Below are 16013 nucleotides of genomic sequence, written 5' to 3' on the forward strand. Positions count from 1 at the left end.
TTTATATGATTTCACCAAGACAGGGGTGACTGCCCTTTTTCAAGTCACTGCTGTATAATCTCTTTCCTGTCATCATTTTCCTTGATTGTTAAATTCTCCAGTCCTGCCTACAGCTTTCTCAAATACACAGTGTGTAATTCTGTGTTTATTTTTTAAAATTTAGGATGTTGTTTTCCGGTGGCTCACAACAGAAGACATCCACCTAAACCAGATTGATGCCGAGGACCCAGAGGTAGGAGGTTGTAGATTACTTAAAAACTTTGAAATGAAAAATGGCTCCAGCTTCTCAGCACCACTTCTAACAGTTCCAAAAACATATTTATCTCTTACCTTATCTGTAAGACAGATAGCAAGAAATGATGCTTTTTGGCAAGACGAAGCCTATGCTGTTAAAAAAAAAATCAGTAAATTATTAGTCATAGAATTCAGTGGGGTGGGAGCCTCTGTCTGTATATGTAGTAACTGGAACTTAACATATGCTCTCTGGCTGAAACTTGCAGAATCAGTATCTGTAGAGAAATACGTCTTCACAACTATGAAGGATATAAAAGTACTTTTTCATAAAGAAACAAAGATCATCAGAATTTAAGTTTTAAACTCCAATTTGGTTGCCTTTAGGAAGAACAGTCCTAAAGGCATTATGATAATACTTCATCAGACATGGGAGAGTGGAAAGACCAGCACTGGAGGGACTTCCCTAGTAGTCTGGTGGCTAAGACTCTGTGCTTGCATCGCAGGGGGCCTGGATTCAGTCCACAGTCAGGGAACTAGACCCCACATGCCGCAAATGAAGTTTCCTCATGTGGAACTAAGACCCAGTGGAGCCATTTGAATATTAAAAAAAATATATAAAAGGCCAGCACTGGACTGGGAGCCAGTAGCTACATTCTCGGTCCCGCTCCACCATGCGCCTCGAAACCTTAAGCAGGCCATTTCTGACCTTTTCTCATCTTCATTTTCTCATTAGTTTTGGGGCTGCTAGTACCTTTCTCACAGGGTAATTATGAGAATCATAATAATAAGTGAATCAACGTAAATTTACTTGTTAAACTGAAGTATATAAAAGGGCTATACATCTATCAAGACTTTTTAAAAAAACCTCTTGTATTTGTTATATATTAATACCAGGCCCTATATATCATATACTTCCACATGAATCATTCTGTTTAAACCGCACTACAGCTCTGGGAAGTAGATGGTCTTATTTTCTTTTTATCAATGAAACTGAAATTCTGCAAGACTGCAAGATGCCCAAAGAGCCAGCAGTTACAGAGCCGGAAACCAAACCCAGGGCTCCCGACTCAGAAGTCTGCTCCTTCGTTTACCTCTGTGTTGACTGCTGACCTGTCAGGAGAATGATGTTTTGGCTATAGGTAGCACAAGGTAGCCGGAGAAGGTAATGGCACCCCACTCCAGTACTCTTGCCTGGAAAATCCCATGGACGGGGGAGCCTGGTGGGGTGCAGTCCATGGGGTCACTGGGAGTTGGACACGACTGAGCGACTTCACTTTCACTTTTCTTTTTCATGCATCAGAGAAGGAAGTGGCAACCCACTCCAGTGTTCTTGCCTGGAGAGTCCCAGGGACCGGGGAGCCTGGTGGGCTGCTGTCTATGGGGTCGCACAGAGTCGGACACGACTGAAGCGACTTGGCAGGCAGCACAAGGTAGCCAGAGACCATCACTGATGGCCTGTGCCCTCGGCTGAGGACTGCCTTGGCTGGGAAACCTCGGGCTGACTCAGGGTTGAAAACATGAGAGCCTCACATCTAAAATATCCCTTCACATGGAAACATGAAGTGTGGGGCTGTTGTGCTTAAATTTCTCCTGAAAAGTGATGTAAGCCCCCAAACCAAAGAATTGGGGTACAACCAGGAATGGGCTTTTCAGGTTTCAGAGGACCCAGCTCTGAGTGGATGATGTGTCTGGCAGCCGCCAGCCCTAGTTAGAGTGCTGTGTGCCGAGGGAAGTGGTGCTAAGAGGTGCTGTGTCTACTCCAGTTCTGCGTGGCCACCTTGCTCTTGCTCACTTTCTGTTATTCCTGTTTTCTAACCGAGGAAACGGAAGTAAGTAAATTCTTCAAGGTTCCCACTTAGATTAATCCCTGGCCGAGCCATTGTTCCTGGGTTGGGAAGATCCCCTGGAGAAGGGAATGGCTACCCACTCCAGTATTCTTGCCTGGAGAATCCGATGGACAGAGGAGCCTGGTGGGCTACAGTCCATGGAGTCCCAGAGTCAGACACGACTGAGCGACTAACGCTCGGTTAAGCCACTATTAGTGCCCCCTTCAGGCTGATTCCAGAGCCTGTGCCTTTTCTGCTGCTCTGTTCTCTCTCTATCATGTGAGACACTGGGCTGGTTCCAAAGCAAAGCGTCAGAGGTGACAAAGCCAGAGGAGGGGAGTGTTGTTAAAGCCTTCCTAGTTCTAAAACGGTGCAGTTTCACATACCTTCCAGGTGGGAGACCTGGTGGAAAGTGTCCTTTGTTTTGTAAGGCTTTGAAAAGTGAGACACTGAATGCAGTAACGTGACACAGTGAGAAATGCTGAAAATCTTCCAGGTGGCGGTAGTGGTCAAGAACTCGCGGGCCATAAGAAACACGGGTTCAATCCCTGGGAAGATCCCCTGGAAGAGGGCACAGCATCCCACTCCAGTATTCTTGCCTGAGAATCCCATGGCCAGAGGAGCCTGGTGGGCTGCAGTCCTTGGGGCTGCAGAGTGGGGCACGACTGAGCGACCTTTGGGGCGGCTTGGCCCGTATTCCTCCCTGCCCCGTGTGCTTGTACGTGTCCTGCTCTCACCTTCATCTCTCCCCTGGTAGAGGGTTGAAGCCTCTGCATCAGCCAGATCAGGCCAGGAAGGGTGTTTATTTATTGATGCTTCTCCCTTGTTTCTGGTCTAAAAAGTTGTTTATGATGCTTGGGGTATAGAAAAAAGTGCTCCTGTTTGACTTAGAGTCTCACTGTCATCAAATCAAGCTCAGACACATCTTCCCAAGCCCTGGCAGTGGAGAATGTGTAGCCATTTGTTGTGAGTGAATTCAGAGATCAGTTTTTCAAACAGTTACCAAGTTAGCCTTGTTAGAAGTCCAGGTTAAACGCAGTTCAAAGGGAAATTAGAACACACAAACTTCTGGTTGCCAGCATGCATTCATTTAAACTTAAATTTATTGCCTGGCTAGGTAATGTCTTTCCATCATTTCGAATTCAAGAGCAGGCACACTGAAGCCTCTCCCTTCTGCCTTTGCCCAGCCACCTGGTTCTCCTCCCCAGTGACAACAATCTTAGCAGTTGCTCATATGTTATTCCAGAGATAGTTTATACAGAGATAAGCAAACGTGTGTGTGTGTGTACTCTCCTTCCCCCTTATTTTAACCAGATGGTCCTATATGTATGGTATGTATATATACTGCCTAGCGCCTCACTTTTTAAATATTATTTCTGGGAGATCTTTCCATATTGTTCATAAAAAGCTTTCTTTGGATTGTTTTTTGGAGGCTGTATTGTCCATTGTTTGTACTGCGGTGTACTGACTGTGTTATACCTATTGAGGGACATAGGTTTTCCTGGTCTTCCAAGGTGTCATCATTCAAGGTTCTCAGCAGGGTTGCAGGCATGTCCTCAGCTAGGCGAGAAGAATTACGGTCTAGTGTCCAGGGAGGGGTTGTCTGTGCCGGGGTCACACGTGGTTCACACATAGTACAGGAGGGAAAGCAGAGGATATGGCCCAGATGCTGGTGGCTGGAGAGAGGATAGACTTTGAAATGGGAGCTTGTGGATTTTCTTTTATGGTTGCTTCTGATTTCTCACTGAACTAGAAAATAAGGTCACCAACTAAAATTAAGAAAGGGAAAATCATTTTAGTTGGTTAAAGTGGCAGACAGAACTGCCTAGGAGAATGGGAACAGGGAATGAACTTGAGCTTTGAGTTGATGACTGAGCCCTCCAGATCATAGAAAGGAGGAGAGCCACCAGCAGGGTCACGCGTTTCTCCAGCCGTGGCCAGCTGTGTGCGCGCCAGCCTGCACCATGGATTTCTCCAGCGCTGGGGTTACCCGGGTGACCTTGGTCCTTCTTTCCACAGAGATGGGCGTGTTTAAGGGTTGGCTGTCAGTAAGCGTAATCAGCAAGCTGTCTTAGCAAGAGAAGAGAAATATTGCAGATTCAGACCTGAGGCGCTGGAGACCAGACAGTAAAGCCTAGCCCTTGTTCCGCTGAGAGGAACCGTGTTATCACTTGCAGATTTCCGACTACATGATGCTGCCCGACACGGCCGCCCTGTCCGAGCGGCTGCGAGTGTGTCTCCAGGAGGGCGATGAGAACCCGCGGGACTTCACCAGCCTCTTCGACCTGTCGCTTTACCAGCTGGATACTACCTCCCTCCCGAAGGTCATCAAGTCAGTACTGCGGCTCTCCACTGCTGTGCACTCCATTCTGAGTATTCGGTCTGCAAACACAAGCCTGGGGACAGGAGATAGGGTCACAATAAGTGTGATGTACAAAACGTGTTCTCAGACCTGTGATGAGGTCAGCTGGGACAGCTGGGGGATTGGGGCGGGACTTGATGCAGAGGAAACTGCCCGCAGTTATCAGCCTCTGCTGTGTTCCAGGCTCTGTATCAGGCATTTAGAGGAACCAGCTTGGCCTGGTTTGCCCGAGACTTTCCTGCACAGAGAGCCCCATGTCCCAGGGACTCGCTCAGTGAATCAAGATGGTTAGTCACCCTGTAAGCATGCTGCGTTGTGTCTTCTTTTAATGCTTTCGGTGGTCCTCTGAGTTACCTGCCTCATTTTTGGTCAAGGAGTCGGAGGTTTCTTGGGGAAGGATGCTCCCACGTTGGGAGCAGGGATTTCAAGCCAGGCCTGAGTGACCTTCAGGCCAGTGCTGGACCCCGAATCATTGCCTGCTCTGTTGTTGCTTTTTGCCTTCTACGTTGGATCCCTAAGGACAGAGGCAGGGACTAACATTTTTGCGCATCTTGGGCCTGGCACAGGATCTATCAATACATTCTCTAATAAACCAAAGGCTGAAGGCATAGTTACAGATGCCTGTCTAATGTCCTGTCCCCTGTACTTATGTACAAGGTCACCAAGTACTCCTAAAGCTCTGACTGTGCTGAGCATTTTACCTAAAGTGTAGGGTTTTATGGAGGAGACGGACAGAAGCTATGATGCAAGGTTATCAATCTAAGGCAAAGTATGTAATGTAAAACTAGAGGCCATGGCACAATGAGGAAAGAGAATTCCATTTTGACTGGGGTTGCCAGGAAGGCTTTAAGAAAGAGGGGCTCTTTGAGCCAGCCGTTGATGATTTCCAAAAACATTTCTTGGTGACCTGGGTCTGCTTGGCCCTCTGCTGGATGCTGCATTTTACGGGGTGAGAGGATTTCAGGAGAGGGTTGGGGGTGCGGGAAGAGAGCCTTCTGCAGGGAGGTCACTATGAGCAAAGGCAGGGTGTGTTCAGGCAAGCAAGTTTATCCTTAGTTGCTGTTTGAACTGCATTTAGCCTTGACTTCTAACAAGTATCATGTTAAGTTTCCCATGTACATTGCTTTATCACGTAAAATCAGAATATGGTTCATTCTCCTTGTTGTACACTGTGAGGACACTGAGGCACAGAGAAGTTAAGAGGTTTGCCTAAGGTCACACAGCTACTTTTCAGTGGGGCCTGAATTTGAATCCAGCCAATCTTAACACTGAACCCAGGAAGAAATTATCTGGGGATTTGTTAGCATAGGAGATTAGATTGTTTCTCAAAAAGCAGAACAGTCATCCAGTGCTTAAGACTGCACTTCCACTGCAGAGAGCACGGGTTCAATCCCTGGTCGGGAACTAAGATCCCACACGCCATGCGGTGCGACCCAAACTAAACCAAACAGCAGCACCAACACCCAGCACCAGCGTCCCCAAAGCTGCGTGGGCCTCCCTGGCACCCCTCGCCCCCCGCAGCTGACGGCCAGGCCGGACATTCTGGCTGCACATTGGGCTCTTCACTGGCTTGGTTTTGAGCTCCAGCGTTTGCTCTCTCACTCAGGGCTTCTCTCTGAAGAAGTTTGTCAGCCTGCTTCACTAGCTGCTTGCAGTCCAGCCGGCTTCTGCAGGTTTGACCTGCTTTTCTCCCGATGCGGAGAGGACTGGGCCATCATAACCACTCTTCAGTGTGGCGTGAGGGGTTCACTGGAACCGTGTGCAGTTTTCGTGTCTGCAGGGTCAGGTGGTGGGTGTTTCAGAGGCCTGGACGGCTCTTTCCACTGTTTGTCTTTCGTACCACAGCAGAGGGCAGGCGCTCCTGGTTTATGGCTTCTCTGTGGAGCACATGCATTATTTTCATTTGCATGTGACAGCTTTTGAATGCAGCTTCTCTTTTTGAGTAACAGTTCTGTTAGTTGTTAAATATTGAAGTCAGCTGTAGGTATTGCTCTGAGGTGACTTCATTTGTCCTTCTGGTCTTTCTTTTAGATTATTCCTTTTTTAAAAAAAATTTTAATTGAAGGATACAAAATTTTGTGGTTTTCTGTCATACATCAACAAGAATCAGCTATAGGTACACCCAGGTCCCCTCCCTCCCCCTCCCTCCCCATCCCACACTTCAGCCTGTCACAGAGCCCCTGTTTGAGTTCCCTGAGTCATACAGCAAACTCCCACTGGCTACCTGTTTTCCATATGGGAATATAAATGTCTGTGTTACTCTGTCCAAACATCTCCCCTTCTCCCTCCTCTCCCACCATGTCCCTAGGTCTGTTCTCTTGTCTGTTTATCCATTGCTGCCCTGAAAATAAATTCAACAGTGCTGTCTCTTTAGATTCCATATATATGCGTCAGTATACAATATTTATATTTCTCTTTCTGACTTACTTCACTCTATATAATAGGCTCTCGTTTCACCCACCTCATTAGAATGGATTCACATGCGTTCCTTTTTGTAGCTGAGTAGTATTGCATTGTATATATGTACCACAGCTTCTTTATCCATTCATCTCTCTATGTCCTTCTGGTCTGTATTGATGCCTGTGGGGTGTGAGGTAAGAGATAAGGGCCTGCCTAAGAGATAAGGGCCTAAGTGAGGTAAGGGCCTGCCTGCCCTCACTGTTCATGGTGGGGTGGGGAGTGAGACGAGGGTGGTGAAAATGCAATGCCAAAGGTCAGACCAGAGTATTCTGGAATATGGAGCAGCCCCTTTCCGCAGATTTGTGTATAGTAGTGGCATTTATTCTTCCCCTTTTCCCACACTGATCATCTTTCTCTTTTTAAAACAATGTTTTTGGTGGTACCAGGTCTTAGTTGTGGCACACAAGATCTTTAGCTGCAGGCCTGTGGGGTCTGGAAGCTGGGCCCGCTGCATGAGGAGCTTGGAGTCTCAGACACTGGACCACCAGGAAAGTCCTGATCATCTTTCTGAACTAGGTTTTGCTTGGTTTTAAGATGAGCTTCTCCACCAGTCACAGCCGCCCCCCCACCCCACCCCGACCAGTACATGTTGGCTCATCATAGGAGGAAGATTTGGGCAGGTGGTGAGCTTAGTGGAGAAAGGGAAGACTTAGTGGAACTTGTTTTATTAGTAATACAGGGCTTCAGTAGTCAGCTCTGTCTGGGGACAGAAAACAGAATATCATGGCTAGGATGACCATGTACATTTCAGATCATCAGCAGTAATGTAGCAGATAGGTGAATTTCTGTTTTAGAGAGGATTGCCAGGTATTATACTCTCACAGGTTCTTAGGAAATTTTGTGGAATGTTTAAGAGTTACTGGGATTCATTTATGGAATATTTTCATGGAGAAGGAAATGGCAACCCACTCCAGTGTTCTTGCCTGGAGAATCCCAGGGACGGGGGAGTCTGGTGGGCTGCCGTCTGTGGGGTCGCAGAGTTGGACACGACTGAAGTGACTTAGCTTAGCTTATGACCAAGGCGAAGACTGGTAGCAGGGTTCTTTGTGTGTGGATAGTAGGACTTTTATCTTAGAGCTGCCTTTCATTTTGCCTTCTGGGTAGACAGTCATGGGGCTTCTGATTAGCAGGATGCTGATTAGCCAGATCTGAGTTCTAATCTTGCCTCCGAGGCTTCTTAATCTTGTGACCTTGGGAAGCTACTTCTTCTCTGTACCTCTGTTTCCTCTTCCTATGAGATTACACCCACTGCCCAGGATTGAGGATTCAGGAAAATCAGTGCCTCACCCAGGGTCAGGCACAGTACATGGTATGCGGTCGATGCTCGAGAATCCTTATTTCTCTTCTCTCCGTGGGGCTCTTTCTGCTAGGAAAGAGGCTCCCCGAACACCCGGGACTAGTAGAGGAGGTGACAGCAGTAAGCTCAGCTAAGCTCCTTTCTGCAGTCACAGATCGGTGTCCTTTCAAGCAAGCACCTGTGCAGAGAAACAGGCATGAACTTTGTCCACACTTGTTGGCTTTTGCTTGTTTAGATGAATTTTGAAAGGCCACACACGAGCATACAGTTTCAGTTGGTTGCGTATATTTTAATTTGCCTCATTTCCAGAGGAGGTCAGCCAGTTGGCAGCCTGTACATGATGCAAAAGGTCAACCGAATGTTCGCGAGAAGGGAGGGAAAGGGGAAGTGCGGTAAAAAAAAAAAATGATCTCGGGGCAGAGGTGGGGGGAAGGTCAGCACGCGACTCCGTAAACCCCTTCCTCCTGCTCCTTGCACTGCAGCCTCGCTGGCTGCCCTGCGGCTCTCTGAAAGTGTCTCGCCCCCTTCCCTCTTCCCCTTCCTGACCTCTGCCCGGGGCACCGCTGAGGGCGGCCGCACGCCCCGGCCCTGCATCCACTCAGGTGGCTCTGACCAGCTGCACTCCCACCCCTGCCCTGTCTGTCCCTCTCTCCTGACCTGCTTTTCTTCCTAATGCTTATTAATCCCCGGCATCATAGCTTTTGTTTATTGGGTGTCTCTCTTCCGCTAGAATGTCAGTCCCATGAGGGCCTGCCTTAGTCTCTTTTTTCCCCCTGCTGCTGGACTCCTGGCGGATAAAACTGTCTGGCACACAGTAGGTGTTCAGTAAATGTTTATGGAGTGAATGAACACGCAGAAGCGCATATCCTGCGGCTCTGTTGAGACTTCCTTCCGGTTTGACTCCTGTCTCTTAACGGTGAAAACAAATAAGGAAACACAATGAGTTGCAGAGTTCACAGTGTCCGGTGGGTAAAAATTAGAAGCCTATTCAGGAGAGGCCTGATAGGAAACTTGACAGAACTTTCCCTCTCAATTCTCAATAAAGTTGCACTGTCTACTACAATGGAGGAGGTGTCTGAAAGGCTCATTCCATTGCATGTAACAGCGCATTTTGTGTGATTTTAATTTCTTTTGCCAAGGTGCTACGCTGCCTGATTCTGTGGAAAAGAGCACCGTGTGATCAATTAGACGTGCTTTGCCTTGGTGTCTCATCCTCATTCCCACGTTTTATCTTCTTCTCTACACAGGGCTTATGAACAGCTCAACGTGAAACATGAACCTCTCCAGCTCATCCAGCCTCAGTTTGAGACGCCACTGCCAGCTCTTCAGCCAGCAGTGAGTAGGTGGGCGTGGACCATCTGGCTGCAGAGCCTGAATGTCTGCCCTTCCCTTGCCAGCGGGCCTCTTGCAGAGCAGGCCTCCTTATGGGGTCACGTGTCTCTGGCTCTCAATATGCATAGAGACCAAGCCTGTTAGTATTCTACAGGGACTTCCATTTGATGTGGTTCTCAGCTGAGGAATCAAGGGCGTGGACCTCCCTGGCTATTAAACATTTCCCATCCTGTTGGGTTGGAGGGCATATATGAGAATTGCTGGGTGAAGAGGAAGAGCTTTGTGCTAGAAACCTTTGAGCTTTCCAGGCAGCAGGCACTTAGATTCACAGCACAGTTCTCATAACCCAGGGGCCAACCCCATGGTATTTTTCAACATTCTAGTTCAACAGGAGCTCCACTTGCCTTTGGAACTGTCTTATGCTGGACTTTTCCCTGGTGGTCTAGTGGCTAAGACTCCATGCTCCCAGTGCAGGGGGCCCAGGTTTGATTCCTGGTCAGGGAACTAGATCTCACATGCTGCAAATAAAGATCCCACAACCAACACCCAGTGCAGCTAAATAAATGAATATTTTAAAAATTTGTCTTAGCCTCCTACATTCTGGAATGTTACAAGGCAGTTAACTGGCTATGGCTTGGTAGCTTGAAAATCGGCCATGGTGGAGGTGCTTATAGAGCAGAAAATGACAAACGCTGCAGATCAGGCCTCTTGTTCTAAGTGATAGCTCAGCATTTAGCAGCACACTACTGGTTCACCTGTGAACTCTGGCTCTAAGTTCAGCACTTTCTGTATTAATCTACATCCGTTCCCCCAATTTCTATCACGATTAGATGAGAAACAGTCAAAAGGTCAACACAAAAGCCTGAGAAGCGCCAAGCTTTGTGTCCTTGAACAAGTTAATGGGCGCTGGGACCCCAGCGTCATCAGTTCAGTGGTGTGGTTGGAGCTGGTTCTGCTGGGGTGCTTCCAGTGGGCCGCCATCTTGCTTGCTACGGCCTCATGGGTTAGGGTGGAGGGGTGACAGGCACTGGGCGTTTCATCCTCTTGTTTTCCTTCTGTCTCATTCCTGTTAGTTACAGCTCTGGATACGCTCTTTCATAAAAGACCTCATTGCCTTTTAGGTTTTCCCTCCTAGTTTCAGGGAATTACCACCTCCTCCGCTGGAGCTGTTTGACTTAGATGAGACGTTCTCCTCTGAGAAGGCCCGGCTTGCTCAGATTACCAATAAGTGTGAGTTTGGTCAAATTTTTTTTTTCTTTTGTGAGTTTTACTAAATTGTGAATTTCTGAGATTTGCCATGAGAGAAGTTTACAGTTTGTTTAGGGAGAAGAAAATAGGATTGGGAGTATATAAAATGACAGTTTTGGTTATCTCATGTAAATGATGTTGACTGTAAGAGCCAGTTAGCTCAGTGAGTTAGAGGGCCGTGCCAAAAGGAGGCCAGACTCTCAGCTTTAATTCCTGTGCATCTTTATCTCTGACCTGTTGAGTGACCCCAGGATGAATCCTGACCTTGGCTGCCACATAGCAAATCGTGGCCAGTGGTCATAGGAGCACTTGACTAAGAAGATTCAGTTAGGGTCAAGAGAATTACAGAGACTTCAGACTGGAAGGGATCCTAGAGTCCAGTGTGCCCACCCTGACCCATGGGTGAGGAAAGGCCCTGGGCTACACAGCTGCTCAGTGAGTGGTGCTCCTGACTCTCAGCCCAGGGCTCCTGACATGCCCTGCCTCCTGCACAGCACGTGGGCCTGCACACATGTGCTCAGAGACATAAAAGTAACTGTCCATTTTGAGGCAGTGACCCCACTCCTGGGAATCTAACCTAGGGAGACAAATGAAGGCATACAGATGAGACTACTACATTGTTTATTTAATAAATAAAATACAGTTGGGAATAGCCTTAGTGTTTAGTCATAGGGGAATGGTAATAAACGGTGCCATATTCAGTCAGTGGGATAAAACATAGTCATTATAAAAGAGCTTTACAAAGCCCGGGGGGTGACACTGAGTGAACTGGAGATTCCTAAATGAAGAAAGCAAAATATAAAACTGCACTTGTGGTAGGATCTCAACTATGCAAACATCTATATATGCTCAGAGACCAGAAAGGAATATGCAAAAATGAACATAGTTCAGTGTCAGACATTGCATTTCTGTTCGTTCCAGATATTGTGGTAGGTGCTGGGCAATCAGATATTAGTAAGACCCAGTAAGTACCCTGTAGGAATAATAGACCTGTGAAGGATTAGATGCTTTGACCCAGCATTTCTGATTCTAGAAGTCTATCTTCAGAATTTCTTGTAGAAATGAAAAACAAAAAAGGTACACCTATAGAGCTATTAATTGTATCATTCAAAAAATTGACAAGTCTAACAGCCTATCAGTAGGAAGACTTGTTAAAAAAAAAATGATAAAGACAACTTACAGAACTATTGTAGTCTGATCCTTACACATGGAGGGATTTTTTTACACATGTAGATATGCAGGCACACATAGCAGTATTTATCCTAGATAGTATTGGTGGGGGTTAGAGTGAGATATCATTTCTACCATAGCTTTAAAAAATGCAAGTCAGAGGGGAAAAAGAAAGAAGTTACAGTCCAGTGTAAGAAGGGCAGTAATGACTGTCCATTCTTGATATACATACAGCCAGAAATCATTTCAGAGAATTATGGGTGATTTTTTTCTTTCATTCCTTTTCTATAAGATTGCTATAATAAATGCTCTTTCAAATACCCATATATCCTTCTCATAATGGTCCCTGCAGCATTCAGAGAATGGTAATTTCATTTCCTGCTGGGTGCTCCTCCTCTTTGTAATGTAGGAATGCCGGATCTGGGAATAGTGAGCCAGAACCAGTGCAATTTTATTCTGTCTAGGAGTGTCACACTTCTGGCCTACTAATTTACAAAAACAGCACATCAGAGATCTCTACAGTCTATCACTGTTTGAGTCCTTTGGTCACATTACTCAAGGGAGAGGTGAGTGATCTTGAGAGATATAGGAACCCTACAGGGATACCCAGACCACAGTAAGTCTGTACTTGGGGCAGGGCAGAATCAAGGATGAATCTAACCACCCCAACTGTGCTCAGGTACTGAAGAAGACCTGGAATTCTATGTCAGGAAGTGTGGAGACATCCTTGGAGTCACCAATAAACTCCCAAAGGACCGGCAAGATGCCAAACATATCCTTGAGCACATCTTCTTCCAAGTGGTGGAGTTCAAGAAGTTGAACCAGGTACAGAGCCCAGAAGGCCCACTCAAGTGGTCAAGTGGGGATATCGTCCATAAACTGGACTTCTCACATTCTATGCCATTCATTCATTCTGTCGGTATTCCACTGTCTACTGGGTGGACAAAACAGATGACGATTCCTGCGCTTATGGAATGTGTATTCTAGCTGGAGGAGACAGACAGTAAACAAACAATGTAGTATCTTAAGTATTAAATCTCAGAGGATGCCAGGAGATGAAACGTGGTATAAAAACAGAGCAGGGTCATCAGTGTACTGAAGGTGGCAAGATTCAGGGGTGGTCACGGTGGGCCACACACACTCCAGAGCTGGCATGGGAGCCAGGACTTGACGGTGTTCAGGGGCTGCCCATGGAGATAGCTGGGAGCTGAGTGTCCCAGGGACTCTGCTTGGCTCGTTTGAGGAACAGCAGTGATGCTTACGTGGCAGACAGGAACTCAGCCGAGGACAGAAATCATCTTGCCCTGGACTAAGGACTTAAAATCTATTATGCCAGGCCTTCATCTTATCTGTCCCTGGACAGGATTTCTAAAATTAAATGCCCAACCACTGCTGGTAAATGGATATTCATTTATATACTACTGATTGGAGAATAAGCTGGTTCCATTTTTATGGAGATATTTTTTAAGATATTCAGAAGCCCTGAAATACATGGATACCTCTGACCCAGCAATTTTAATCCTCAGAATTTGTCTTAATAATACAATCCTGGGACTTCCCTGGCAGTTCAGTGGTTAAGACGCCACACTTCCAATGCAGGGGGCACAGGTTCAATCCCTGGTCAGGGAACTAACATCCCAAGTACCACACCACATAGCCAAAAAATAAAAATAAAAAAATAATATAATTCTGAATACGTGTAGATTTACCAGTCAGAATGCTCAGCGAAGCATTGTTTTCATAGAAGAAAACCATCAGTAGGGAACTAGTTAAGTACCTGGGTGCATGCATAAGGTTAGTTTAGTAGGATGTTCAAGCACTTGGGAAGACATTCATGATACAGCAGTGGGATGGGGGGAAAGGCCTATAAAACAGTATGAAGAGTCCATTTTCCACACACACACACACACAGATTCTAGATGCTGAATAGAAAGACTGATTGGGATCTGAGCCACTGCTGGTGGGCACTGGCCTGCTGAGTATTCATACTGGAGGCCTCATGTGTGCTAGCATGGTGCTGGATGTCAGGGTTATGGTGGTGAATGCAGTCCTTGCTGTCTGAGCTCCATGCAGTGGGCAAGGCAGGAATATACGGGCATTTACAGTGCTCTTCAGATAAGTGCCAGGAAGGCACCTCAGAGGCAAGGTGTTGATAACCTGCTCAGCACTGACACGTGGGGCGGGGTAGGGGGAGCAAGTGAATTCCCAGCAATACTTAACCCCCAGGGCCAAGGTAAGAAGTCTGGTGTGGTGTTTCCATCAGTACCTTCAACTGTATTTGCTCCCCACTCGTCATGGTGGGTGGTGGGTTGTGGTCAGAGCCCTGTCTGGTCATGAAAACTTGATCCTTGGCCTGGATGTAGCCTTAAAGCCAGAATCAGAATCGCTCATCAAAGTCCAAAACAACCAAGAGTTCACAGGTTAGGTTTTGAACGGAAATACTAGCTTTCTGCCTTATTCCCTCCTCCAGGAACATGACATTGACACGCGGCATTCCAGAACAGCCTCTGCGGACCAAGCCTTTTGAAGCATTTTCTGCCTCCCGATTCTTCGTAAACTTTTTGAATTATCCCTCAGTTTTTTATGAAAACTGTCTATACAGTCTTTCCTCTCTGACCTGTGGGAAAGTCTGTGCATCTTCTGCAGTGCTCAGAGAGGGACATTTCTTATGTAAGATATGTTCCATTTTTTAAATTAAATGTTTGAATCTGTACTTTGATAATTGATGCATCAGTCTTTCATTGAAATCTTTCCCGTTCTAGATGTGATTTTATCAAAAGCATAAATAATTCTCAAACTTATGAATACTCTACAGCTTTTCTAGTTTAAAAGGATAGAAAATAAACTTAACCCACAGTCTGTTTGTCCCACTATACCTATGAATAGGCCTCCCAGGTGGCACTAGTGGAAGGTAAAATAGTTGGTAGGTATTTTCCTTACACAGATCACTCACTCCTTCACCTCCCAGCTGCCCACAGGCTCAACCATTTGGAAGCGGTTGTCTTAGCCCACAGTTTGTCCCCCTCTTCTGAGCTCCTGAACCACTCAGTTTTATCATTTTAGGTTAGAATGTAGGACAAAAGGTGATCATCTGTCCCAAGGACAATGGGAGAGATTGTACTTGCTTGAGCACGACAGTCAATATGGAAATGCACAATGTACTGGATAAACTAGGAACCAACTTTAGGGAAAGCCTGAAAGACAAAGATTGCAGATCCACCCAACCACCATGTTTGTAAGGGATGTGGTTCAATGGGATGTTTGTAAGGGATGTGGTTCAATGGGAGTAGCTTAGCTGGTGGGCTCTGTAAAGGTAGGAAGCGTGGAAGGAAGCCCCTTAGGGGGCGTCGTATAACTCCAAGAGGAAATAACAAGGGCGGGGATTTAGGATGCTGTTGTAGGGACTTCCCCGGCAGTCCAGGGGAAGTCCAGGGGAAGTCCATGTGGGCTTCCATTCTCTCACACACTCAAGCCCTTGATGAAAGGGCAGAATCTGGGGGCCTGCTGGGGATAAGCAGCTTTGGAACAGCATACAGTGTTGTGGAAATATATTTGGAATTCCAAAAATGTGCTCAAAAATTACCTCCCAACCCATGTGCTCTTACACTCTGGGTCTGGTGCTCCTGCCACTGAGAGGGTGAGGTCTGTGATCCATGCCTCTGAATCTGGCACTATGGAAGTGACACTGTGACTTCTGAGGCTAGGTCATAAAAGGCTATACAGCTTCTGCCTGGTTCTCTTGGGACACTCATCTTTAGAGCCACAAGCCTCCATGCAAGAAGCCTGAGGTTACCTGGATGGCTATGTGGATAGGCCACAAATAGATGTTCTGGCCAACAGCCAGCCTGTATGAGCATCGACTGCTAAACTCGTGAGTGAAGAGGCCTCCAAATGCTTCCTGCCCCCAACATGAAGTCACCAGAGCCTTCTAGTTGTCCTAGCTGAAGTCCCAGATGCTATGGAGCAAACTGTCCCTGCTCTGACCTTTCTGAATTCCTGACCCATACAATCTATAAACGTAATAAAATAGCGGTTTAAGCCACTGATTTGGAGTGATTTGTTATGCAGCAACAGATAACTCCTA

The 16013-nt window shown here is 46.7% G+C and overlaps 1 protein-coding gene across 1 annotated transcript in view; it reads left to right on the forward strand.

Annotated features, from left to right (window-relative positions):
* IFT52 (intraflagellar transport 52) overlaps nt 1-14527 on the forward strand; it is a 28601-nt gene extending 14074 nt beyond the window's left edge. Inside the window, exons 9-14 of the mRNA XM_052651085.1 lie at nt 164-232; nt 4238-4392; nt 9427-9514; nt 10633-10741; nt 12609-12754; nt 14400-14527. Of these exons, the coding sequence (XP_052507045.1) occupies nt 164-232; nt 4238-4392; nt 9427-9514; nt 10633-10741; nt 12609-12754; nt 14400-14456 (624 nt within the window). The 3' untranslated portion in view covers nt 14457-14527. The remainder of the gene's footprint in view (nt 1-163; nt 233-4237; nt 4393-9426; nt 9515-10632; nt 10742-12608; nt 12755-14399) is intronic.
* Nucleotides 14528-16013: the final 1486 nt, after the last annotated feature.

Source organism: Budorcas taxicolor, chromosome 13 (assembly GCF_023091745.1).
Source record: "Budorcas taxicolor isolate Tak-1 chromosome 13, Takin1.1, whole genome shotgun sequence".
NCBI classification, from domain to species: Eukaryota; Metazoa; Chordata; class Mammalia; order Artiodactyla; family Bovidae; genus Budorcas; species Budorcas taxicolor.